This window comes from Muntiacus reevesi, chromosome 1 (genome assembly GCF_963930625.1).
Source record: "Muntiacus reevesi chromosome 1, mMunRee1.1, whole genome shotgun sequence".
Taxonomy (NCBI): domain Eukaryota; kingdom Metazoa; phylum Chordata; class Mammalia; order Artiodactyla; family Cervidae; genus Muntiacus; species Muntiacus reevesi.
This window is the reverse complement of record NC_089249.1, coordinates 53,998,897-54,026,608: the sequence shown is the minus strand read 5'-3', so window position 1 is coordinate 54,026,608 and position 27,712 is coordinate 53,998,897. Positions and strand designations below refer to the sequence as shown.

The 27,712-nt window shown below is 52.4% G+C and overlaps 1 protein-coding gene across 1 annotated transcript; it reads left to right on the top strand.

The window, feature by feature from the left end:
• The first annotated feature begins 686 nt into the window (after positions 1 to 686).
• NPTXR (neuronal pentraxin receptor) lies at positions 687 to 22,921 on the top strand. The gene is made up of 6 exons (XM_065937207.1): positions 687 to 882; positions 980 to 1,938; positions 14,067 to 14,292; positions 15,209 to 15,456; positions 18,098 to 18,277; positions 18,595 to 22,921. Exons 1-6 carry the CDS (start codon positions 687 to 689, stop codon positions 18,817 to 18,819), a joined length of 2,034 nt encoding a protein of 677 aa, XP_065793279.1. The 3' UTR covers positions 18,820 to 22,921.
• Positions 22,922 to 27,712: the final 4,791 nt, after the last annotated feature.

Sequence of the window (27,712 nt, the reverse complement as noted above, 5' to 3'; positions counted from 1 at the left end):
GCAGGCTTGGCAGGGAGACAGGCCTGGGTGCGGCCTTGGCTCAGGACTGAACTGGGTGTGGCCTTGGCACGTCCTCCCGTGAACCACAGCCCCTCTCCTCTACCCCAGCCTTCTGAACATTCTCCAAGTCCTGGAAACCCACGCTGGCCAGGAAATGCCTCATGGAAAATTGGAGATGGAGCTGGATTCTGAAGGATGGTAGAGTTTTTAAAAACATTTTTCATTGCCAGTTAATTTGCAACAAAATGTATATAGACATTTTCAACAGGAGAAAGTAAGTTTCCTTCATCACCCCAGCACCACAGCCCGCTCCCATGCCCACTTGTTCTTTCCAGTGCTGGGTCCGCCTGCCCACCGGGCTTTTGCCATGCTACTGTAGACTGCAGTGGGAGAGGGGTCTTCTCAGCGACCCTTGATGTTCTGTGCTCCTGAAGATTCACGGGTGGGGGGAACTTCTGCTACCTTCTGAAATCACAGGGAAAAAAAAAATTTTTTTTTTTTGTATGAGGCTAAGAGGAGTCACCTCTGCTCTTTCAAGGGGTTGGGATGGGAAAGGACGGTTGGGTGGCCATAGTATAACCAGAGGTTGGGTTAGAATCTCCGGTCCCCTCCCCCCTAACACCGGCCTCTTTCCTAGCTCTCCCTAGGCCCACCACAGCTCCACTGCATAGTCTGGGTCCACTCAGATGCCTCCAAGCTCAAATGCTGCTGTAGCGCATACTAGCCGCGTGACCTTGGACAGCGACCTGACCCCTGTGGGTCTCATTCTCATTTGTACTGGGAACGTGTCCACGGTGAGGCTTAATTGTGATCAAGCCCCTGGCTCCCTCAGCACAGAGCCCGACGTGGAGAAAAGCTCCCCGCAAGCTAGCAGACGGCCTGGTGGGTTCGTGGAGGGGGCCAGAAAGCCGTGGTGGGGTGGGGCGGGGGTCGCCCAGGAGTCCCGCCGCCCGGCCACCGGGTCGCCGCCCTCTGCGAGGCGACGGCGGCTGGCTGAGGCTCCCGGCACCGCCCCCGCCCCTCGCCGCATCCCGGGCGGCGCCCCCACTCGGCGCCCGGCACGGAAGGGGTGCGGGGCTGGGCCAGGGCCGGCCCGGGGGAGCCGGCGGGGCGGGGCCGCCGCGCCCCGCTCCCCCTCCCCGCCGCCCGCCGCCTTCTCCTCCTCGCGCCGCCGGGGCTCAGAACGGCGGCAGTAGCGGCCGCGGCCACAGCTCCGGCTCCGGCTCCTCCTGCGCTCGGGCCCCGCTCGGCCCCGCGCGCCCGGGCCCCGCGCCCCGACCCCGCCGCCTCGCCTGCCGGGGGGCCTCGGGCACCCCCGCCGCCCGCCTCACGCTGAAGTTCCTGGCCGTGCTGCTGGCCGCGGGCATGCTGGCGTTCCTAGGTGCCGTCATCTGCATCATCGCCAGCGTGCCCCTGGCGGCCAGCCCCGCGCGGGCGCTGCCCGGCGGCGCCGACAACGCCTCGGCCGCCGCCGCGTCCCCGGGCCCGCAGCGCAGCCTGAGCGCGCTGCACGGCGCGGGCGGCTCGGTCGGGCCCCCCGCGCTGCCCGGGGCGCCGGCGGCCAGCGCGCACCCGCTGCCGCCCGTACCGCTCTTCAGCCGCTTCCTGTGCACGCCGCTGGCGGCCGCCTGCCCGTCGGGGGCCGAGCCGGGGGACGCGGCGCCGGGCGAGCGCGAGGAGCTGCTGCTGCTGCAGAGCGCCGCGGAGCAGCTGCGCCAGACGGCGCTGCAGCAGGAGGCGCGCATCCGCGCCGACCAGGACACGATCCGCGAGCTCACCGGCAAGCTGGGCCGCTGCGAGAGCGGCCTGCCGCGCGGCCTCCAGGAAGCCGGGCCCCGCCGCGACACCATGGCCGACGGGCCCTGGGACTCGCCCGCGCTCATCCTCGAACTAGAAGACGCGGTGCGCGCCCTCCGGGACCGCATCGACCGCATCGAGGTGAGCGCCGCGCCGCGCGCCGTCGGGGACCCGGCCGGGGTGGGAGGGGCCGCGCGCGGGAGGTGAGGGCATCCCCGGGTCCCGCGGCCACCGCCGGCTCAGGTACCCTGTGGTGGGGGTCGCTCTCGAGTCTCTGAGTCTTGGGTTTCCGTCTGTGCAAAGGGGATGGTTGGCCCTTCCTCCCAGGGAAGAAGGGAGGAGTCAGGGAGGACACACAGGCCGGAAATTCACCCTGACTGCGGCGCAGGGAGCACGCGGGAAAAGCTCGCTCCCGATCCTTTTCCCTCCAGGCACCCCTGTAAGCCTCAGTTTCTGAGTCTGTAAAATGGGTATAACGGTGCCCACTTATAGTGTGGATTGATTAAAATGTAGATACGTGAAAATGCTCGGCACGTACCAGGACCTCTTTAAATGTCCGTTTCATTTCCTTCTTTCAGCCATCCCCAAAGCAGCACCAGCCACACACTCAGCCCCCCGTGGTCAGGAGATAGGAGGGCTGTCTGAGGGACTCAGGGTCCTCCTCTCCTGCGGAATGGCAGGGAACAGTGTCGCATAAACCAAACCCGGATGCTGCTTACCTTCTGCACCTCTAAGTCCCCCAACTGGGCTCGGACCATGGACATGGACAGCAGAAGCTCAGATGGCCATAGACCTGCCAAGATGCCTGGAAGCCGGCAGCTCTGGGTTGAGGGCCGAGTGGAGAGTAGGTCCCATCTGGGTTTCTCCCCCTCCAGTCACCTTTTTCAGATGTTCTGTCTCAGGCTTGGAGTCAGACGCGAGGGGTCAAATAGGGGCAGTCCGCCCTTGGCTGTCCTGTGATCCTGGACCAGCCATTTCTCCTTTGAAGCTTCCAGACCCCTGCCTCCCTCTGAGAACCTGTTTGGAACCACCTGGAGGGGGAGCTAGACAAATTAGTCAGGACAGACATCCAGGAGACCCTGACCACTTCCAGCATCCATGACTTCCAGACTGCAGGGAAGGGGGTTCACAGCAGAATGGGATCCATGGAAGGAGGGGGCAGAATGAGGCCCGAGCACCGGCTGCCCCCTTTATTACCTCCCCCTAAACCCAGTGCAGCTGGTGAAGGGGGGAGAGTGGCTGGAATAAAGGAAAGACAGGGACTCTTCCCTCTCCATGGCTCTCAGTTAAATCCCTGGCGGAGCAGCACAGGAGATGCTGTGTGGAAGCCTGTCCTGACCCGTGGCCCAGTGGCCCTCCTAAAAGTCTGTGTTGGAGCCTGCACCCACCCCGCAGGGTGTCAGAGCACAGCCAGGCAGCTATCACAGCCAACCCCAAACCTGGGGTTCAGAGACCTCCTCACACAGACCTCCTCTAACAGACCTCTCACAGAGGTCTCAATTTGAGTGCTGTTTTTATCATTAAGTTCTAATGTTACTAATTTTTTTTAAATAGCCAAAATTTAAAATGAGAACAATCCTCCACTTAGGAAATAGATTGTATTAATGTTAAAAAAAAAAAAAAATCTGGTCTTCAATCAATTTCCTCTTGCCTGCCCTAGCCCCTGCCCCCACACCCAGATGGCTCCCGTGGTTCCTCCCACTTCTGGGGCTGGCAGGGCTTGGCTTGCTCTGGACCTGTTCCCCCAGCATTTGGCAGGGTGGGCTCCACTCCAGTTAGCCCGCTGAGATTGGGGGGATCCTAGTGGCTGGGATTCAGCACCAGGTCAGCTTCCTGGGTGGAAAAGTCCTGCTTCCCTGTACACACTCCTGCTTTCTGAGTGCAGGGGAGGGACTGCCTGCCCACCAGGACTGCCTTCTGAGCCTGACAGCAGCCAGAGCCAGTCTCTTTGGGGTGTTTGACAGTGGCTGGGACTTGGAGCCCAGTGGACTTGGGATCAGACTACTGGTCTCAGCTCATGCACCTTTCAGCCACTGACTAGCTTCCCTCTTCCCATCTCAAAAACCTTCCTTTCTCCAAAAACTTCAAAAGGATACCCTTCAGGGTCTCCTTTTTCACCACTAATTCTCCTACCTTGATTCACCAGAACTACTCATGGTGTTGAGTTGATAAATTGAACAGGAACATTTCAGTCCTTCTCTTGCTGGACCTCTCTCTGACATCTGACCCCAGAGATCATTCCCTCCTACAAATCTCCATGCCCTGGGCTTCTAGGTGCCTCTCACCCACCCGTCCTCCCTCCCTGCTTCTCTGTCCCCTCTTGGGTCCTTCTCCTTTAACATGCGCACCCTTCCTGGCCCTCCTCTCGCTCTCTCTGGCAGAACTCAACCACACCCTGAAGCTTCCAACACCATTCCACCATAGTGCCCCCAAACCAGCTTCGTCCCCAGCCCAGGTTTCTCTCCAAGCTTCAGACCAGTAGATCCACTGCTTCTTGAGCACCTCCCCCAGGCATCCCACCAGCCCCCTGCCTTCATCATGTCCCAACCTGAACTCAGGTCCTCTGCCAACCTGCTTCTCAGGTGTACCCTGGGAAGCCCTGCTCGGCTCCTGTCTCTCCCTCCTCCTCCCCGTCAGCCTCATTTCTCTGTGGGTGCTTGCAGCAGCCCCCTTTCTGGTTTCCCACCTGATCAGGCACACCCCTCCATCCATCCTCCTCCAGGCCACCCCAGGGATCTTCTTTAAGCCGACCATTGGGCTCCCCTGTGATAGCCGACTCCAGCCTGCTCCCAGGCTGCCATTTCATTTCCAGCATGTTTCCCAGTTCCTCCTTCTTCTGCCTAGATTACCCCCAGCTTATCTATACTCATCATTTAAGTCTGCTCTGAGGACACCTCCTCCCAGAGGGCCTCCCTGATTACACTCTGTCCCTTTCCTGTCCCCACCCCTGCACATCTCAGCACCCCTGCTCCTCCCACCTCTCTGCATCACCCCCTTCCCCACGCCACTGGACTGACTACCTAAAGGGAGAAAGGCCTCCCTGGCCCACCCTATCCCTGCAAAGCTCAAGTTGGAGTCACATTTGAGGACTTAGGAAAAATCGCTTGTCTTATGTTTTTATCTTTGTTGTTGTTAATTGAAAAAATGTCAGAAGATTGGGGAGGGGAATTACATTTAGTTCCACCATTTTATTTGTTTCTGAAGCCCTTCCCCTTTTGGTCCTTTATCAGAATGTGGACATTGTTCCCGAGTTGCTGGGGTTGCTAGTAATTACCATTTTAATGATGGTTATAAGATCCTGGATCCATCTCAGCCTTCTCCATCCATCAGTCCTTTGGCTGTCTCCTGTTGCTGGAGATGTAGGTTGTTTCTAATTATTTTTTCTTCTGGATGCTCATTGCAGGATCGATTTCATGCAGATAGTTGTTTTTTGTTTTTTTCTTTTTAAGTCAATTGAGTTATTTCTTTAGGCTGAATTCCCAGGAGTGGTATTACTGGGTCAGATGATATTGACTTTTATGGCTGTGGCCAAAAACCACTTTCCAAAAGGACTATTTATGTGGCAACCAGCCATGTATGCATGTTGCAGTGTTCTGTTTTTGCACTAATTTATGTGTAAAATGGAATTTATAAATTGATTTAAGTAGCAATTCTTTGACGTAAACCACATTCTTAATCCTACGTGGCAAACTAGAGGCCTCTCCTCATCTTGGGGTGGAAGTGATGAAACGGAACACCTTGATATCTTTGACGATAGTCAAAGAGGTTCCTGGAATATTATAATGATTATAGCTCACATTTACTGAGAGCTTACCGTGTGTCAGGTGCTGTGCATTATCTCATTTAATCCTGATAAAATTTCCATGAGGGAGGTATGATTCTATCCCCCTTTAACAAATGAAGAAACCAAGGTTCAGAGAGGTTAAGAAACTGGCACAAGGGGGCACAGCATTGGAGCCTGGGTTTGCCTCTGTCAGTGTCTGACTCCAGAGTCCTTGTTCTTCATCACTAACTCTAGGTTCATCTGAAGGATCAGGCCTCACCTTCCTTCAAGAGAGTGAGGAAGACAAGTGAGGAAAGTGCCTCTTATGTAGTAGCCTGGACCATTTCTGAATCAGAGCATCTACAGCAAGAGTGATGAGGACCAGTCCTCAAAGGTCTTGTCCTGCTGGCTGGCAAGGTAGTCAGGAGGCTGAAAGCAATAAATAATAACAAGTAAGATGTATTAGGCACTTAGTGCATATTAGCTAATTCAGTCTTCAGCCCTATGAAGCAGCCTGTACACATTCCCATCTTACAGATAAAGAAATGGAGGCTCATAGACTCTGGAGAAACCAGAGCCAGCTAAATCACCACCTGTCATCCCTACCCCCAGCTTCTGTTTCCCCTCCATAAAATGATACAGTGGGTAGAGGCTCCCTAACCACCTTGCAGCTCTAAATATCTCTGAAATGGAAAGACTGTATGGCATAAAGTTGAGTTCTTCTTGCTTGTGACTTTAATTGCTTTCTCTGGGCCTCAGTCTTCTCATCTGTAAAATGGGTAGAAGGAGGGGCTGTGTGTGGTTCAGGCCCTTTGGGCTTCAGATTCTGAATTCTTGGGCAGATGTTTCCTGATTAGGAATTGTCATCTGTGCCCTGGAGGCCTCTCCTCCCTGGCAGGACTCCCCCTGGGAAAGAAGACCCCTCCTGCCTGTTCCAAGCCTGGTAGGAGCCACTTGGGCAGAAGACAGGGATGGGCTTACGTGTGACCCTTTTTTTAAAAGATGTATCTTACATTCAAGATATTTAAGAGCTCACATATCATACTTTAAAAAGACACAAATCTTTTTTAAGGTATTTATTTTTAATTGGAGGATAATTGCTTTACCATATTGTGTGGGCCTCTGCCGTACATCAACATGAATCAACCATAGGTGTACGTATGTCCCCTCCCTCTTGAACTTCCCTCCCACCTTCCACCCCACCCCACCCCTCTAGGTTGTCACAGAGCACCAGCTTGAGCTCCTGAGTTATACACTAAATCCCCACGGACTGCCCATTTTACATGTGGTAACATATATATTTCCATGCTCCTCTCTCAGTTCGTCCCACCCTCTCCTTCCCCCACAGTGTCCACAAGTCAGTTCTCTATGTCTGTGAAAAAGACACAGATCTTAAATGTGCAGCTGCATGAAAATATATGGGCACACCCATGAAAGCACCATCCAAATAAGAATCAGGACTTTTCCAGCACCCCAGAAGGCTCCTTTGTGACCCCAAAATCCATGCTTCCCCAGAGGTACCACTATTCCAGTTTTCATCGCTGTAGATCAGTTTTCTCTGTGTTTGAACTTCCCTCAGGTCAACTCAGACGAGCTGCACCCCTTCATGTCTGGTGTCCTCATTGCACGTTGACCTTCAGTCATGGTGTATGTGTGTTAGAGGTTTACTTTTCACCGCTGTGTAGTGTTTCAGTGTGGGGAAACACCTTATTTACCCATTCTCCAATGGACGGACGTTTGGGTTGTTTCTGGCTTGGGATTATTACAAATCAAGCTGCCGTGAATGTCTTTGTGATATCCCTGGTTGACTAAAAGTCCTCATTTCTCCTGGATGTATCCCCATGAGTGGTTTGCTTGGGTTCCAGGAGAGGCATATATTTAGTGCTAGGAGGCTCTGCCAAACGCTTTTCCAAAGTGGCAGTAAGCGTTCGCACACCCACCTGGTGTGAAACTTGTCAACCTTGCTGTGGTCATTTTAAAGACACTCTCCATTCTGGTGGGTGTGTAGTGGACTCATCGTGGTTTCAATTTGTATTTCTCTGATGACTCATGATGTTGAGCACCTTTTCTTATGTTTATTGGCCATTTTGTAAAGTCCTTGCTTGTGGGAGGTGGACCGAGGTCAGGGGCTGGTGCACCCCATCCCCCGAGTGATAAGGCCATTGGTCTTCCCCAGGACAGTCAGACACTTGATCCCCGCAGAACTTGAGACAGGGATCGAGGCAGCCAACCTGAAGTGGAAGCTCTTAGGTATTCCCGCCCATCTCGCATTTGACTCCAGGGGAAGCTGAGGCTCAGAGAGCCTGAGTGATTTGCCCAAGGCCACACAGCATGTGGAATGCTGAGCCAAGATGACAGCCAGGATTTTCTATGAAAATGGGCTGAGGGTGGGGTCCTCGGTCTCTGCTGCAGATTTTGGGTCAGGGTCCAGAAGGTGTGTGGGCAGGCAGGGCCAAGAAGGGATTTTGTGGCAACTTGATGGGGAGTATGTGAAGGGAGAGGAAAGGGGGCCTGGGGATGGCATGTCTAGTCGCTTGCTCTGAGGCTCAGATCCCGGGATGGTGTATGGACAGACCCTCACGGAGCCGATCCCCCTTCTCCCGACCTCCACTCCTGCGTGCCGACTGCTGTCTCTTGGCACCTTCAGTGTACAGAGGTCCATTTGTCTGTTTTCCATTCCAACTGCAAAGTGGCAGTGGGAACCAGGACAAAGATCGGTCTGGCCTCTGCCACCTGCTCTCCTGCCCCTCCCCTGCTGGGGTGAGATGGAGACAGAGAAGCCTGCCAGGCAGGCTCCTGGGGAGGAAGGGGGAGCAGGACAGCCCCTCTGAAAGAGCTTCCCTCGACTCACCCCACCCTCTCTGCCAGCCTGTTCGGAGAGCCTTACAATTTAGTCCCACAAGAACCATGGGACTGTTACTCTCCCCATTTCACAGATGATGAAACCGAGGCTCAGAGAGGTTAAGAACCTTGGCCAGGTCACTCAGCTGGGATTTCAGTCCTAAGCAGTCTGGCTCCCTGGCCCACATCCCACCCAGTTACTACTCACTATGCTCTCCTTGGTGGCTCAGATGGTAAAGAATCTGCCTGCAATGTGGGAGACTTGGGTTCGATCCCTGGGTTGGGAAGATCTCTTGGAGAAGGAAGTGGCAACCCACTCCAGTATTCTTGCCTGGAGAATCCCATGGACAGAGGAGCCCGCCAGCCTCAGTCCATGTGATCGCATAGAGTCGGACATGACTGAACAGCTAACACTTTTTTCACTTTCATGCTCTCCTGCCTCTCAATAATAGTAAGTAATAATAATGGTTATGACTCCCTATCAGCCATTTTATGCCAGACTTTATGTATTTTTTCATTTTTGTCATTACATATATCCTATGATGTAGATATTATTATTCCCATTTTACAGTTGAGGAAACTGAGGGTCAGAGGAGTTGAATAGCTTGCCCAGGGCCACACATCTAGTAAGTGGGGAGCCTGGGAATGACTCAAGCCTTGTCTGACCTGAGAGTCATGCTGGTACCTATGCATCGTGTTGCCCCAGCACATAGTGACAAATGCATGAATGAATGGAGTGAGGACTTGCAGTCCCTCCAGAGATGCCCTCGTTCCCTCTCCCCTTGGAGCATCTTGGCTGAGGCGTCAGGGAAGCTGCCATCTGGTGAGGGTGAGGAGGTACTGGCCAGAGGAGGTGGAATGGGGGTGGGAAGAGTGTTCTTGGCAGAAGGAACAGCATGTGCGGAGGCCCAGCAGTGAGAGGGAGTTGGGGACAGCTGGGCCTTTTAGTTGGAATGAAGGGTACCTCTCGGGTGTGTAGTAAGGGCTGAGAGTAGAGGGGCAGGGTACTGATGGTGGAGAGGGGGGCTACTGCAGGGTGTAAGCAGGGTGGTTGGGTCTGCATTGAGCTGCCTGCCTCTCTGGCTGCTGTGTGGAGAAAGGCCAGAGTAGGAGCGTGGGGATGGTGGTCTGGGCTGGGGTTAAGATTCAGAGCTAGATTCTACCCTCAAGACTCTGCTTTTGGATCTTTCCCCCCATTTTTTAAAAGAAAATTACTGGGGACTTGTCTGGCCAGTCCAGTGGTTGAGAATCTGCCTTCCAAGGCAGGGGGTGTGGCTTCAATCCCTGGTTGGGGAATTAAGATACAACCACACCATACACAGCCCAGCCAAAACAACTTTTTAAAACAAGACATACGCAGAAGTGTAAAGACTACCATCCAAGTCCCCACTGACGCTCAAGACCCAGGACAGTTGCAACCGACTGATGTCCCTGAGGGCCTCCCCTGTTCCAGCCCCAAGAGAGAGTCACCGCTGTTCTGAACTTGTATTTATCACTCCATGCATTTCTTTATGCTTTTATAAAATACATGATCTAGCTTTGAATCTTTGCACTTTTGTATAAATGATATCCAACTGTTCTTCTGTAACTTGCTTTTTTTTCTCAATATAATGATTAAACAAAAACATTTATGGCTGGAGATGAAGGAGGATGGGCTCCTTCAAAGATGTTTAAGGAGTGTTAGTAATAATCATAATAATAGCTGACACGTAGTATGTCATTATGCCAACTCGAAGGGCATTATATCTGTTAACATTTCTCACTGCAGGCTATGAGCTGTTCTTTTTGTACCCTTTTTGCTGATGAGGAAACTGAGGCAGGGAGGCTTTCCATAACTAGGTCACTGGGCTGATGGAGCCTGGGTGTGAGCTGGGGCAGACTCACACAGGACTTAGGGGATGAGCCCATGTGGGAGATAGGTGGACTGACCCACACCACAGCCACCAAGCCTGCTCTCTGCCCTACTGCCCCTGGAGCTGGGCCCTGTGCTGTCTGCACGGAGGGGAACTGTGCAGAGGGTGGAGCCTTGACTGTGAAAACCAGCACCTTCCCTCTGCCCCTCATAGGAAAGGAGCAGACCCCACATGGGGCCAACGTGGCAAGGTCTTCCCCATGCCCTCCCAGCCCCAGAGCGCCCCCACTTAGGCAGGTCCTTCTGTCTGAGCCCCTCTGCGAAGCTGCCCCACCCCAAGGTCTGACACCACCTGCCAGATTGTCCCAGCCTTCTCACGGCCACTGAAACCTCTTCTGCCAGCCCCTGAGGCAGGCAGGACAGCTGGCACTGTACCCATTTGGCAGATCGACAAACTGAGACCCAGACTGTCAGGGCAAGACGGAAGAAGAATAGGTTCTGGAGTCAGAAGGGGCTGAACTGGGGTCCTGGCTCTGCGACTTGGCAGTGTGTGACCTCAGGCAGATGACTTCACCTCTCTGAGCCTCTGCTCTCTCATCTGGAAAGCAGAGCTCCTTAATTCCCCAGATAGTTGAGAGGGCTTGTGGAATGTTTGCACGGTACTTCCGGAGTGCAGGACTTGGCACGCGATGCGCGGCAGTGAGGACAGCTGCCTCTGTTAGCATCTTGTTACCGAGTGCTAATGAGCCCAGCACGTTAGCTGAGTTGGACCGGAACCCTGGGCTCTGGCTCCAGGCCCCACGTACTTCCACCAAACCCCACCCCGGACTCCAAGCACGACAAGTGTGGGTTTCAAGCCCCCATCAGGACCCGCGTGGGGTGATGGCGTCGTCTCCCTACCATCTTGGGCTGGGGGCCCACTTGGCATCAGGCCCAGAGCCCACGCATCACAGCCTGTGCCTGCAACAGATGGGTAAGTGGGGGGAGTCATGTTCTTCTGATGCAGACATCGAGGTGGGGAGGGGGCCACATGGGATCCGGTGAGCCCACCTCCTCCCTGGCCTTCCTGCTGGCGGCAGAGCTGGCGGCTCTGACAAAAGAACAGCTTGTGTGCCCACCTCCCTCAGCCTGTGCGGTGCCTCCTCGCAACGGCGTCTGTGTAAATAGCACTTGACGTCCTTGTTCCTTCCTGGCAGGTCTTTCTCCCTCTGAAGGAGGAGGACACTTTGCAGGAGAGAGAAGGCTTCGGCTCCAGAGGGGTCAGCTTTGCTCAGCCCCTCAAAAGGACTTCTACCTCGGTTTCCCCATCTGTGAAATGGGGACACTAAGAGTGCCAACCAAAATGAGTGGCTATGAGGATTCATGAATAAATACCTGGAAAGTGCCAAGCGGGGGCAGGCTGGCGCACTCTCCTTCAGAAGTGCCCAGGTAGGCCCGGTGGATAGAGGGTCAGTGAGGCTAGAAGGGGGCCCATTCTAGGAGACCTGGCCCCGGCCCTTCCAGTGCTAACGTAGATGGCACTTCATGAGCTAATTGCCTCAGCCTAAGGTTTCCTGGAAGTGCCACTGCCTCAGATGCAGTGGGTGGCTGACCCTGTCGCTCCATGAGCTGTCTGTGGTCACGGAAAGATTCTGGAGGTAGCAAACTCCCCGTCACTTGATGTATTCAAGCCTCACAGTTTGCGTTGTTTTCTCTTCTTTGGCCACACCGCACCGTGTGCAGGCTCTTCATTCCCTGACGAGGGATCGAGCCCAGGCCCCCTGAAGTGGAAGCATGGGGTCTTAAACCACTGAACTGCCAGGGAAGTCCCATGCATTCTGCTTTTACGGTCCACAAGGAACTGTTACTTCCACTGTTTCATTCCCACATCTGTCTTGCGGGTGGGCAGAGTGGGGCCGGTTGTCCCTATTTTACAGAAGGGGAAACTGAGGCTTTGTGTTTAGTCAGCACCAGAGTCAGGATTCGTGGGCACCTGGGGAATTCCAAGGAGCCCTCCAGACAGTGGACAGTGAAGATTCGTGTAATAGGCTGGGGCCGTGTGTGCTGAGCAGTTCATCCATCCATGCCCCTGGGCTCCCCACCTGGTGGCCCAAGCAGATGTCTGCAAAGGTGGATGGGTGTGCCCTCGCACGTGGGACACCGAGGGGGATACAGGTGGCCACACCGGGTCAAGCTGGAGCTCCCGCTATGCACCTCTTTTGATCCTGACCACAGGCCTGCAAGTCCAACGTTCCAAGTCCCCACTTTATAGAGGAGGAAAAATGACCCCACAGAGATGAACCCACCTGCCCCCGCTCTCGGGGTGCAGTGGCGAAACCCAGTGCCTGGTCCCGTCACTGCGGTGGCAGCTGCCTTCTCTCTGTTGCTGAGTGTGGCGGTGACCCTTTGCCTGCACTGCCCTCTCCACCCCTAGCACTTTGAAGCAGGGGACACATTCATCCTCTCATCACAGCGCTAGGAGAGAAAAAAAAGAGCTCAGAGAGGTTAAGAGACTTGCCCGGTGTCACGCAGCGAATGACTGGCGAGGTCAGGGCTGGGCCAGTGAGGCTGCCAGGGGCCCCTTGTGCTTGCCCTGAGCTGTGGGGCCGTCCCGTAGGCACAGGGCGCTCAGCGAATGCGTGGTTGTGCTCTTGGTGTTCCGTTTGGCCCACAGTAGGTGCCCAGTGAATATCTGCTCGGTGAAGGAATCGTGAGAATTCAGTGAGATCAGATCTGCGGCTAAGCCTGTGTTCGGGGCACAGAGCAGGTGAAGTGGGAACCAGCAGAGCCCCGGGACAGTGAGGAAGCATCAGGCTGTCAGTAGGGAGCATGGAGGAGGGGAGAGCGGGCAGAACTGGTCTAATTTGGCTCCTAGAAGCTCAAAATGAATTATTAATTTCCTACTCATCTTCCAGAGTCTACCAGAGACTCTCCCCTCCCAGAATCAGGACTTGTGGCCTCAGCTGCCTTCCTCCATCCCAGAAGGGGTTTCCTCCAGCAGGGGAGGGGAAAGGAAAGACCCCCTGCCTTCTGTCCCAATTCTCCTTCCCGTGGGGTTCTTAAGACAGACCAAAGGAGGACTCTAAGACACTTTATGCTCATCCTGGGTGGGAGGGGGGTGTCTGAGACCACCCTCGAACACCCTGCTCTAGACAGCAGAGTAAACAGGTGCCGTTCACAGGCATTTACCACCTCATCATCCCCACAACCCTTCTAAATAGTTACAGTTGTGCCATATTGCCTGAGAGGAAGCAAGGGTTCAGAGAGATGGGTGCATTTGCCTCAAGCCTCACAGCAGATTGGTTTTCAAGCTGGATTTGAGCCCTGGGCTGCCTGCCTCTGGAGTCTGTGATCTTAACCACCCATCACAGCAGCACTGGAGCCCTATTCCAGTGCCCCTGGTTTGTGCCCCTGGGTCTGCCCGGCACCCACACGGGGTCTTGCACCATCTGGGAAAAGTTTGGCATGTAAATAAGTGAGGATCAGGACAGCCCACCTCTTCAAGGACCCATCAGGGTGCAACCTTCCCGTGGTGAAGGGTTCGGCAGTGGCTTTCAACCCCAACTGCACACCGGACCCTCTGGGGGACTTTCGCAGCTCTCCACTGCTGGCCCCCAGAGGCTGAGATGTCCTGAGGACAGAAGCCAGCCTGCTGTTGGACCCCCGGTGCACGTTCACTGCCTGAAGCAGGCATTGCCATCCCATTATACATATGGGGAAGCTGAGGCTCAACGGGGGTCACTCAAGCAGGGGCAGTGGGCATCTCTGGGACTTTGTCTCCTTCCATCCTCCCCCTGACTGACTTCGAAGGTCCCTTTCTCTGTCCATGAGCAGCAAGAGCTCCCAGCCCGGGTGAACCTCTCGGCCGCCCCAGGCCCTGCGCCCGTGATGCCCACCACCCTGCACTCCAAGATGGATGAGCTGGAGGGGCAGTTGCTGGCCAAGGTGCTGGCGCTGGAGAAGGAACGCACGGCCCTCGGTCACAGCAGCCAGCAGCAGCGGCAGGAAGTGGAGAAGGAGCTGGATGCCCTGCAGGACCGTGTAGCCGAACTGGAGCATGGTGGGTCCTAGGCCCCACAGAAGGCATGGTGGGTGAGGGCATCCTTGGTCCTCAGGGTGGCAGATTCACTCAGAAAAAGCTTCCCAGAGGTTAAAGCTAGATAGGGTGGTGGGGAAGAGGCTGTGAAACAGAAAGGATGATTGGGGTGTTTCGTTACCATTACCAGTTAGCATTTTCTGGCACATTTTCACCCCCTGTATTCTGGGAGTGGGCTAACTACTTGATATGTCAGTTGGTTTACTCTTCACAGACCATACAGGGATGGTTCTGTTTATTATTCCCTAATAATAAATAATGCTATAAATAAATAAATGTATAAATGTATATATTCATAATATTTGTTTTATTATAATTATTAAAATTATTATATTTATAAATAAGACTATAAACAAATATTTATAAATAAATAAGGGAAATAAGACTCAGCGAGGTCAAGTGACTTGCCCAAGATCACACAACCAGTAAGTGGTGAATCTAGACCTTAAATCAGGTCTGACTCTAAAGTCCATGCTCTTAACCACCCTCAAGAGTGCCTTTGCCATCAGAATTTTGTCGTTTGTTCAACACCTGGGCCTGGCACCACAAGGGTCATAAAATCATGACACGTTGGACACTGTACAGGGGTGAGCTTGAGGAAACCCCTCATTCCACAGCTGCCACCGGCTTGCTCCGCGACCTTGAAAGTTCACTTCCTCTCCCCAGGCCTCATTTTCCTCATCTGAAAAATAGGAATTTAGAACTCGTGAACTCTCAGGGATCTTTCATCTTTTAAACTTGGTGAGAACCACCCTTGAGGCTTATAGACAAGGTGAGGTTTCCAGGGGGCTAGTAGCCCTCATTCTGGAGTATGACCTGCCCCCCACCCCCATTCGTGTCCACTGACCCCCACCGTGTTCACCTTGTTCACCCCGCTCAGGGTCCTCGGCCTACAGTCCCCCAGATGCCTTCAAGATCAGCATTCCCATCCGCAACAACTACATGTACGCCCGCGTGCGGAAGGCTCTGCCCGAGCTCTACGCCTTCACCGTCTGCATGTGGCTGCGCTCCAGGTCTGGCGGCACTGGCCAGGGCACCCCCTTCTCCTACTCGGTGCCCGGGCAGGCCAACGAAATTGTGCTGCTGGAGGCGGGCCATGACCCCATGGAGCTGCTGATCAATGACAAGGTGAGCGGGGGCTGGGCAGAGCCGGAGGGATCCGGATGAGGCAGGGGGGACCCTTCCAGGAGCATTTGCACTGCGCTGGTCCCAGACGGGCGGGCCGTTTCCATTCTCCTGCTCAGCAGAATCAGCATGCATGAAATGCCTCCAAGGTGGACGAACCCATGCCAGGCTGGGTCCTGGGAAGTCAAGATAAGCTAGACCTGGGGCTGATAGGATAAGAGCTCCTGTCCAAGAGAGGCTGTCAGTGGTTTACCGTTTACAGAGGAGCATGTGAGGATCACAGAGATTAAGAGACTTCCCCAGCAACCTGGCTGTGGGCGCAGGACTGGAAGTGCTTCCTACAGCAGGGCACCTATGGGGCCCCCAGGGCTCTGTTCATTCTCCTGAACGAAGAGAGAAGCAAATGAGGTCCTAGGACCTCTCTGGAGGGAGGTGGAAGGAAGGGCAGAAGTGCTCGTGGATTCCTTGTCCCCCTCCCCCCTGCAGTCATCCCCATGCCCCTCCCCTCACGTGGCTAGTAGGCTAGTGCCATGGTCAAGCTCTGGCCTGAATGCTGGATTTGAATCCTCGTTTTGCCGCTAACCCACTGTGACCTTCGACTAGTCACTTACCCTCCCTGTGCCTCAGTTTGCTCATCTGTAAAGCAAGAATAATAATCTCAACTGTACATAGTTGTAGTAAGAATTAAATGGCTTAAATACATGTAAAGGGCTTTGAGCAGAACCTGGTATTTAACAAACTTTGATAAAGGTGCCCCACTTCTATTATTCCAAGTCCTGTGCTAGTACTTTACCCATATTATCATCCTTGACCCAACAGCCCCAGGAAGTAGACACCCTATTATCACCATTTTTCAGATGGAAAAGCTGAGGTTCAGTGAAGGCAAATAACTCACCCTGGCCACAAAGCTGGTGAAGGGGTGATGATGTGATTTGGGGGTCTTGGGCTCCACTGTTCTGCCCTTGGGTCACTGATCTTCCCCATGCCCAGGACTCCCACCCCATCACCACTCTCCCAGGAGTGGACAGGGCAGGACAAGCTGGGGAGACAGGGGGAGTGATGTAGCAGGGGTATGGTGATTAAGGGGGAAGCAAGGTGAGCATCTTATCATGCCATTCCCTGCAGATATCTTCCCTAGCCTGACATATTGCTTTGGGTCTCAATGGCATGCTGGTCTTTTGAGATGCCCTGGGAAATGCAGAGAACATATACTGCACCCACTTGTGACCAGCCCACAGCCACACAGAGCTGCTGGGAGTGGCTGACACCCAGCAGAACCCTGCTCAGCAGGAGGTGCCTTTCATGAGTGTCCTGGAGGAGGAGGAAAGAGATAAGCCCACAGGACAATGAATTTCCCTTGTGGCCCAGTACACACTTACCCTCTAAGTCCATCAGAGGGTAGCTGGGTGACATCTAGATCATGCTACCCAATTCCCCTTCATAACCCCTCTGGCTGCCATCCTTGGCTCTGCCCATGGTAGCAGCCGGTTCTAGTATAACAGAAGGAATTCAGCACCCTGGACAGGGCACAAGGCCACCCAATTTCCTGAAATTCTGGTGCCTTTTGAGTACCAGCCTCACAAGCTACTTACAGTTCTCATTTTATTCCAGTCTCTAATGCTTTGCCCCTGCTGTGCAAACCAGCCACCCGCCCCCCACCTTGGTTGGGGGCGCCTTACAGTGGAATTTCCAGAGTTCATTATACTTCCAGATGTGTTTAGATTTCATGTCTTCTGTTCCCACACTCCTCTCTGCCTCTGGGCCTTTACGGCCTCTGTGTCTCCCACATGGCCCCTACGTTACTCTGTCTTGTGATATTGTCCCTGAAGTCCTCCCCTCCTGTGCAGACTCAGCTCATTTTAGGACCGGATCCATATCCCCCGGTGTCCAGAACAAGGCCTGGCATCAAGTAGGCCTCAGAGAATATTGTAATAAATTATGATCTCAGAGAACCTAAGAGATGAAAGGGCCCTTTGGGAGCCCCAAATCCACAAGCAGCAAGTACCTTTCATCTCACAGGCCAACTCCAATCAATCAGCAGTGCCTTCCAAGAGCACTGTGATGAGAAAGATTCCGAGGTTGAGTCTAGGCTCATGATTGATTAGCCATGTCTGCCTTGGGTGGAGTAGGAGGCAGAGGTGGCTGCATATTTGCCATCCTTTGCCCAAGCCACTGACTTTATGGATGAGACTGAGGCCCGGGGGGCGGGGGGGGCGGGAAGAGCAACCTCCCCAGGGTCCCACAGGGTGTTGGTTGGCAGCACTTGGCCTCCGAGTCCAAGGCTTGTTCCATCATTCCCAGCACTTCTTGAACCCAGCTGTGTGCCAGGCACTATGTGAGATATTCAGGGAAGGGAGGCTTGTGAGATACAACTCCCACCCTACATGACCTTACAGGCCTGTCAGAGTGAATAAACTACCTAGAAACAACCGAAAACCAATACTGAGTAGTCCCTTGTGATCTGAGTGAAGTGCCTGATGATATTGCTACATTGTGGAAAGACACTGGGCTGGGAGGACAGGGAGGGTCGGACCTTGGGTCAGCCCATGGAAGGAGGGACACTGGGCTCCCCATCCCTCATCCCACTGCTCCAGCCTTGGGGCTTGTGGCACCTCTGACCCGGGGCTGGGGGACCTGTTTCCAGGTGGCCCAGCTACCCCTGAGCCTGAAGGACAATGACTGGCACCACATCTGCATCGCCTGGACCACCAGGGATGGCCTGTGGTCTGCCTACCAGGATGGGGACCTGCGGGGCTCTGGTGAGAACCTGGCCGCCTGGCACCCCATCAAGCCTCATGGGATCCTTATCCTGGGCCAGGAGCAGGTAAGGGTCAGGGTGGGATGCAGCTAGATATCCCACCCACCAAGGGCGCCTCAGGAGGAGGGGTAGGCGGGGCGTCCCTGAGAGCACAGAAGTGAGTCCTCAGTCTGACCCAGCCTTTCTGCAGATGGGCAGACTGAGTGAGACCGGCCCAAGGGGCTAGAACCTTGGGGCGGGGCTAGGACCTTGGGGCGGGGCTAGGACCTGGAGGGGGCGGAGCTTCAGCGGGAACAGAGTTTTGACTTTCTGAGCACCCCCTCTCTTCTTTTCTGCTCCCTCACTCCATGTCTTTCTTGTTTCTTTCTGCTCTTTTGGTCCAGGATACCCTAGGCGGCCGGTTTGATGCCACCCAGGCCTTCGTGGGTGACATTGCCCAGTTTAACCTCTGGGACCATGCCCTGACACCAGCCCAAGTCCTGGGCATTGCCAACTGTACGGGGCCACTGCTGGGCAACATCCTCCCATGGGAGGACAAGCTAGTGGAGGCCTTTGGGGGTGCAACGAAGGCCGCCTTTGATGTCTGCAAGGGCAGGGCCAAGGCATGAGGGGCCACCTCGTGGGGGGGCCCCCTCCCTTGCCTGCCAATTCGGGGACCTTCCGGGGCGGGAGAGCATTCCCTCCTTAGCCTACTCACACACGCACTGGTCTCCTTTTTCGCCCCACTCCTCCTGTTTTGCCATGCCTCCCATTTCCCCCACCTGTACCCACACCTCCAGAACGCCCTGCCCTTGATGTCTGTCCTCTGATCCCACTTGAATGGGGACAAGCAGCTCGAGTCAAGAGGTCAAACCTGGGGTGAGTCCAGGGCCTGGCAGGGAGTGCATCGCAGAGCCCATGGCTCTTCCGCCACCACTGGCGTTAGAGTGGAGCCGTCTCTCATCCTGTGTCCCCTCACCCGTCAACCACAGTTGATTCCACTGATCTCACAGCACCATCCATGGGGCTGTGTATGGGCAAAGGGCTCACTGTCTCAGTGGCAGGGATGGTTTTCTGTCCCCTTTCTTCCATGAGGCAGGTGTGCCCCCTTCCTCTTCAAGGCCATCGCAGGCTGTGGAGCTGTCCCCCAGCTGAGAGGAAATGACAGAACCACACAGGAGACTCAGACTCACCCCCTTCCATCTTTCCACCAGCTGCCAGTCACGGGCAGGGGAAATCTTGATGAAGTTTCTCCCCTCAACCCCCGCCCCCACCTGCACCCTTTCTTCCTCCTCTTTCCTTGTTTCTTTGTGTGCTGAATGGTTGCTTTGAATGTTGGTTCCATGCCTGGCCCAGCCCCACCTCAATTTCCAGGACATTCCCTTCCCAGCTCCAGCCTGAAAGGTTGGGGACCAAGATCGCAGGAGGCCCACCCATGGGTGCGTCCACTGGTATGGTCACCTTGCCCCTTCTGTGGCCAGAACAGGGCCTGGACCACTTCAGCCTGGGCTGGGGACGGCATGGGACAGAGGGGACAGCGTGGGACAGAGGCATGTGCCCCAGGAGACCGAGGCTCTGGCAGAGCCACAGTACCGACCCGCTTTGCATGTCCCTGCAGCCTTTGTGGAAGGAAAGAAGCGGAGAGGGCAGGGAGAAGCATGGAGCGGTGTGCAGGGCTCTGGGTGAGAAGGCGCCCCTGGTTCTGGTCTTCTCTGCTGCCAGCCTGCTGTGTAGTCTGCTGTCAGTCCCTGTCTTCTCCAGCTGGCCTTCCTCATTTGTGAGCTTTGGTCATTTCTGAGAGCTCTCCAGATCAAAAGTGGGATGGTCTATGATTCCAGGTGCATAGGGTGGGACAAGCCTGAGAACCTACCTGGGGGTCAAGGGGCATAGCAGGGGCAGGCCCTGGGGCTGGGCAGCAGATGGGATCTGGTTAGGCACGGGTCAGGGTCAGAAGCTGGCTCCAGAAAGTCAAGGACAAGGGGCAAGGGTCAAAGCAGACCAACCTCATACACAGATTGTTAAGATCAGCTCTTCTGGATCACCCCCAGCCTGGCACCCTTGCCCATCTGAGTGTTTCAAAGGGCTGGTGGCTTGCCTGAGCCTTGAGTCCCCACTGGCTCCCCCAAGACAAAAGGAAGAATATCAAAAGCTGAGAAAAGTCACCCAGTCTGACCTCTTATTGATCATGTGAGGAGGAGCTCAGAGAGGGCAAGTGACTTGCACAGGGTCACACAGCTCAGTGGAGCCGAGCCAGGACTAGAACCCCGTGCTCTTTCCCCCACACCATGCTTCTTGCCCATGAGAGTCTTTTGAGTCCAGCCTAAACCTAAGATGATTGACATTTGAGGGGTCAGAATGCTTTCCAACATTCCAACAATGCTTTCCAACACTGGACCACTTTCCTGTATGAAACATACAGACATCTTGGCATTCCTACCCCTGATCCCTGGAAGGTAGGGTGGGAGAGGTGTGATCTCCAGGCACTCTGGCAGGAATGGAGAGCTGACAACACTGGGGTCCCTCCCCACTCATCTACCGGGTGTCTGGACAGCTGTTGGTTACTTAAGTCAGATGGGCACTGATGGCTTTTTGTTCCTTTGGTTCCCTGTCTCTGCTCCCCACATCCACTTAGCCTGAGGCATGATGCCTGAGCTAGACTGTGGGGCGCAGGGCCATGGAGGCTTTTCCAAGACTTGTTGCTTCCAGCCCCCGGATCCTCGTTTCCACTTCAAGAGTGCAAATAGACCATTCAGCACTTCCAGCCCAGCTCCCCCTAGAAGGAGGGATGGCGCGCTTTAGCCAGAACCTGCCAGATCTAGTTGCCCTGGTAACAGCCAATGACATCAGCTCCAGTGCTGGGTCAAGCATCTCATAATGACATACGCTGTTGCTGGGGTGACGGCGAAATTTGGAACTTAGATTTCAGGAACACTGGGCTTTATTGGGTTTCTGTTATTGTCTTTGAGGGAGCAGCTTTTGTGGAGGCCTTAGAGGGAAAGAAAGAATCTTAGGAAGGAGGTGATAGAACTTGTTTGGTCACTCAAGCCCACCCAGGAACATCATCCCAAGTCCTTTATGCTTTGTCATGGTGATCATGAAACTTCTGACCTATGTTGAATCACCCTGGTCAGCCCTCCAGAGGGAACAGGAACAAAACCAGAGATGTTGTCGTGTAGGCTCTGAGTCTGGGCCATCGGTGAGTGGCCTGGGTCCCTATTCCCATTCCAGAATGATGAATGTCCCAAGTCCCCACTCCTCCGTCTACTGATTATCCTTCTTTGCTGAATGCCTGTTGTTTGGACTGCAGCTTTGATCTTCAGCTACTCCCAGGCACGCCAAAAAGATGGGGAGGAGCAGAGGTGCTCAGCTGCGTCCTCGAGCTACTCCCAGCTGAAAATGAGGCTGGAACCATGTCTGTTACACCCCTGTAAACTTGCCATGCTGGGCACCTCACAGGGATCAACTCATTCACCCTCACAACAGTTCTAAGTAGGAGAGTTCTCAGCCCCATTGTACAAGTAGAGAAATGGACGCCCAGAGAAGTTAAGTAATCTGCCCATTGTCAATCAGTCCACAAGTGATGGAACCCAGAGTTCAAAGTCGGTGACATCCAAGGCCCACCCTTCAGCCTGAGGGGACAGGTGCTGCCATTGCCTGTGGAGTGGGATTTGGCCATCCACTGCTCCTGAGCCTGTTCACCCTGACCCAGAGGAACACAAAAGTGAGGGGTGGACTGGCCCCTGGGCCAGGGTCCCCTTGGGTGAGGCTAAGGGAGGGTTCTCAGCCCCTTCAGGGAGCTTGTCCCTGTGTGGGGTGGTCACAGCCTAGCCCTTCTCTCATTGGCTGGAGTTTCCAGGAGAGCTGAAAAGGGAGAGGAAGCTGGGTGTCTCCCAAGAGTCCTAGGCTGCAAAGGAGAGAGAGCTGCCCCTTCTCAAACCCCTGCTTTGGGCCCAGCCCTGACCCTTCCCAAACCCCTGCTTTGGGCCCAGCCCTGACCCTTCCCAAACCCCTGCTTTGGGCCCAGCCCTGTGCCAGGTGCTTCAGAGCTCTTATCTGCCAGATTTTCCCACCTTGTGGCACATGGTGCCCCTAACCAACATCCCAAGAGGCCGATCACCTTGCCACATCTGTGCAAGACCTGGGACCACAGGTGTGGACAGGAAGGGCTCCGAAGCCCTCTTTTTACAGATGAAGATGCCAGGCCCCAGGGAGGATGAGCAGTCTTCGTGGCCACCCAGCTGGGACACTGGGAGACCTGAGCCCAGCTTTCTGACTCTGCATTCAGTGCTCACTCCATGATGCAGTGGTCCTAGCCCCCTGAAATGGATCCCCTGCTTACAATGTTTCCCAGCATTCTTGCTCTGAGCAAACTGGGGAAGGGACACTGCTCCCTGCTTCCCAAAAGATGAAATCATTCTCTTCACCGTCTTTGTCCCAACTGCCTGCCACTCCAAACCCCTCCCCCTGGCCCCTGACCCTGCTGGGTGGGGGAGGGGATCATGTGGGCCCAGGCTGAGCAATGAATGAGCATGTCGAGCTGTCAGACACTGTGAAATTAGTGCATCCTACTGGCAACCCGCCTCCCCCGCCCAGCCTGATTTTGTACATAAAGTGACATGAGATGCAACATGTGTGTGTATGTGTGTGTGTGCGCGTGCGTGTGTGTATGCTATGTCATGGTTTTTGTTACTTTTTGTTTTTGTAAATTTGAATGTCAAAAATAAACGTGATGTTTACTCTGAGGCTCTTCTTGCAAAGGTGGGGCTACCCTGGGGGTGCTGGGCAGGAATGAAGTGCCTATTACTTGGAGCAGGGCAGTAGGCAAAGACAGAAGGGGTGCCACCTCACTATGCCAAAGCCTCACCCAGCCCCACCTGTGCCCCCCTAACCTGACAGGCTCTGCCAGTTCCCAGGGGCAGACACACCCCTGTTTCCAGGATTTCTGCAGGAAGGATGTAAAGAACACGGGTCCCACATGGAAAGTGTCCCAGTTCTGATAACTGGGCTTTGGCCTCATTCCTAATACCTCATCCCCACCTCGTGCCCCAGTTATGGGATCCCAGGTTCCTGACTTGTTCCCTGAGACCCAATCTGCCTGAATTACTTTCCTGGGTCCCCAGAGCATCCCCTGGGGTCCTGGGGAGATGGGGTGGTGGAGTGGGAGGAGCCCTGTTGTATTTCAACCTGTCCCCTCCTCACGGTCTACCTGGACTCCTGTGACTCGCATCAGAGACTAGACTGACTCTCAGCGTCAAGGTCTGCTACCCCCAGCCACCCCTCCAGGGCTCAGCCCACCCCAAGAGGTCCTGACCTGGGCCCCAGCCCTCTCTGTGCAGACCACCGCAGGGGCGCAGCCTCCACCCTCCTGCCCCATCAATATTATCACTGCTCCTAGTTAGACCTTGTCCTCAGATGGCCCCTGGGAAATGCCAGGGGGCCAGTCTGGAGTTACAGGAAGTCACACCAGCAGAACAGCCTTCTCAGGCTTTTCTAAAGTTTCCCAAACTTCCAATAAGAGGAGTTCACCCCTATGAAGCAAGGGGTATAGCTGGAAGCAGCAGTTCAAACAGGAAAACCATGTTTGAAGTCCACTGAGTAACCTGAAAAACTCCTGTGTTTTCTGCACTCTACTCCAGAACGAATCCAGATTTGTTTTAAAACATTGCTTTTCATTACGTAGCACTGAGCAAAATGAAGCTGCAGGCAGATTTGCTTTGTTTATCCTCTCTTCCACCGATTTACTCACAACACCCTCTTTCCCTCTGTCCCACTCAGCTGGTACCACCCAACTGTGGTTAAATCCCGCTGTCCACCTGCTTCCTGCCCGCACCTGCACATCTGAACGCTGATGTGGAAAAGCACAGGGCTCTGATGTGTGCTGACTCTCATTTTACATTCATGGTCAGAGGTCTCCAAGGGGCGTTTCTTCCTTTCCAGCTAGTAAATTCTCTCTGGAAGAAGATAGCATCATCCAAACTCATGTATTTTTGCCACACGAGGTTTGGCAGTCGATAAGAAATGATCAGACATATCTAGAGACAAACTGAATGACTGGAAATCAAGAGTGAAAAAAAATTTTTAAGGGCTAATAGCCCTACACATGTGATAAAATTGCATGGAAGTAAATAAATACGCTATATTTAAGACAGACACATATGCACACATCCACCACACATCCACATGAGTACAAGGAAAGCTGCAGAAACTGAAATAATATTGTATCAATGTATCTTGGTAATAAAACTGTACTATAGCTTTGCAAGATGTTACCACTGATGGTAACTAGAAAGGGAACATAAGCTCTCTCTATTATTTCTTACAATTTAATGTGAATCTATAATTGTCTCAAAATTAAAAGTTAATTTTTAAAAATCCCTATAGGAGATTCATATAGTGGAGTTATGAGACCCAGGCTTTGAAAATAATCATGGTTAATATATCTAAGAATTCAGATGACAAATAGAATTTCGAAAGAGTATTGTAAACTAAAAAATAATCAAATGAAAACTCCAGAACTGAAAATACATTAACTGATCTTATGAGCTTAATACACAGGTCTAACAGCAGATCAAACACAGGTGAAGAAGGAATTGTGCACTCCATCAGAGATCTCAAAAGAAATAGTCCTAAATGAAGACTGAAGGGGAAGAACAGAAAGTACAGGGGGGGAAAAGGCATAAGATTCATATGGAACATAATGAAAATCTCTAATATGAGGAGCTCCAGAAAGGGAGGGAACAAATAGAGCAGAAATCAAATTTGAATAGACAATGTTTCCAAGGTACGCAGTTTCCATCCCTAGTGCAGGAACATTCCACACGCCATGGGGCAGCTAAGCCTTTGCACCAGTTACTCAAGGCCACACGCCCTAGAGCCCGTGCTCTGCAACAAGAAAAGCCACTGGACAAACCTGCTCAGCAACCAGAGAGGGCCTCCCACTCACCGTAACTAGAGAAAGCCCGCACACCACAAGAAGATCCAGCACAGCCAAAATAAATAAATAGAATCTCAGGGAACTTCGACGGTGAGAAACACAAAGAAAACCGTAACTGGGACTTTGATAGTGAAACATCCGTAAATCAAAGGCAAATTCTTAAAAGGTTCCAGAGAAAAAAGATACATGATGTTCCACAGAGCAGTGACCAGAGCAACAGCTAACTTCTCAAGAGAAAGAATGAACAAAGGAAGGCAATAAAATGCTGATAGGAAGTAATCGCCACCCTAGAATTCCACACTCATTGAAGACCCTTCAAAAATGAAGATGACATTGGGAATTCCCCGGCAGTCCGGTGGTTAGGACTCCGCGCTGTCACTGCTGGGGCTTGGGTTCAATCACTGGCCGAGGAACTAAGATCCCACAAGAAAGATGATAAAAAGCTGTTTTCAGACACATGCACCAAAAAAACAGAATATTTATCACCAAGGCTTTTTGTTGTCAACAGAGTTTCTCTTAAAGGACAGAACGCTTTAGGGAGAAGGGGAAAATGGAAAGGAAAAGGAAATATGGAAATTCCAATGAGGAACAAAGGAGAGGGGGAACATGTGGATAAATCTAAGCTAATATTGATTGGGAAAAAATTATGTCCTGTGAGCTTTAAAATTCATGGCAGCAACAGAATTAAAAAGTGGGTAGATGCAACTAAAAGATCCTAACATCTTTGCACAGTCCTGAAAACTATTAATTTTATGTTTGACTTTAACAAGCACAGTATCAATATTGAATTCTCCTAGGGTAATCAGTAAAAAGATTGTAAAAAAAATATGCAACTAACAAGTTAACTATAGGGAGAAAAAAACAGAATAATAAAAATCCAAAGAAGGCCAGAAAAGGAAAAAAAGAAAAAGGAACACAGAAAGGGAGGGATAAGTAGAAAATAGTCAAGTTATTGATTTAAACCTAAATTTAACATCAGTGGTTAATTATATTAAATGTGAAAAGATAAATATTCCAATGAAAATATTAATATTGTCAAATTGGACTTTAAAGTAAGTCTATGAAAGGTTGAAATTAAAAGGATAGAAAAATAAGTACCACGCAAACACTAATTCAAAGAAATTTGGTGTAGAGACTTTCCTGGCGGTCCAGTGTTTAAGACTCCGGGCTTCAATGCAGACTGTCTGGGTTCCAGCCCTTGTCAGGGAACTTCAGTCCCACATGCCATAGAGCTCAGCCAAAAACAAATAAATGAACAAAGAACGCTGACATGGCTATACTTATTTCAAAGTAAACTTAAAGCCAAGAAGCACTGCTAGAGATAGAAGGCCCATTTCATGATGATAAAGAGTCAGTCTCTTAGGAAGAGATAATTATAAATTTGCATGTGTGTGTCAGCACAGCTTTATAGTTATTTATATAAAGTAAAAACTGATAGAAATAAAAGGAAAAGTTGACAAATCCATAACTGTAGTGAGATATTTTAACATACCTATCTAAATGATTTATAGGGCCAGCAGAAGAAAAAAATTTCAGTGTAAGTATGAAGTCCAAGCTGGAATTGCTGGGAAAAATATCAATAACCTCAGATATGCAGATAATACCACCCTTATGGCAGAAAGTGAAGAGGAACTAAAAAGCCTCTTGATGAAAGTGAAAGAGGAGAGTGAAAAAGTTGGCTTAAAGCTCAACATTCAAAAAACTAAGATCATGGCATCTGGTCGTATAACTTCATGGCAAATAGATGGGGAAACAATGAAAACAGTGACAGACTTTATTTTCTTGGGCTCCAAAATCACTGCAGATGGTGACCGCAGTCATGAAATTAAAAGATGCTTGCTCCTTGGAAGAAAAGCTATGACCAACCTAGACAGCATATTAAAAAGCAGAGACATTACTTTGCCAACAAAGGTCTGTCTAGTTAAAGCTATGGTTTTTCCAATAGTCATGTAAGGATGTGAGAGTTGGACTATAAAGAAAGCTGAGTGCTTAAAAATTGATGCTTTTGAACTGTGGTGTTGGAGAAGATTCCCGAGAGTCCCTTGGACAGCAAGGAGATCCAACCAGTCAATCCTAAAGAAAATCAGTCCTGATGCTGAAACTGATGCTGAGGCTGAAACTCCAATACTTTCGCCACCTGATGCGAAAAACTGACTCATTTGAAAAGACCCTGATGCTGGGAAAGGAGGAGAACGAGTCGACAGAGGATGAGATGGTTGGATGGCATCATTGACTCGATGGACAGGAGTTTGAACAAGCTCTGAGAGTTGTTGGTGGACAGGGAGGCCTGGTGTGCTGCAATCCATGGGGTCGCAAAGAGTCAGACACAACTGAGAGACTGAACTGAACTGATAAAACATATGAATAAAATGGTAAACAGACTTGACCTAACAGCGCAACTACAGAATAGACTTTCTTTTCAATTATGTGTGAAAATTTTACCCATACTGACTATAAGAAGTAAAATAATGCCCCTCCCCCAAAGATGCCCACATCCTGATCCCCTAGGACCTGTGACTATGTTCTCATGTGACAGAGAGAAATAAGTTTGTGGATAGAATTAATGTTGCTAATCAGATGACCTTGAG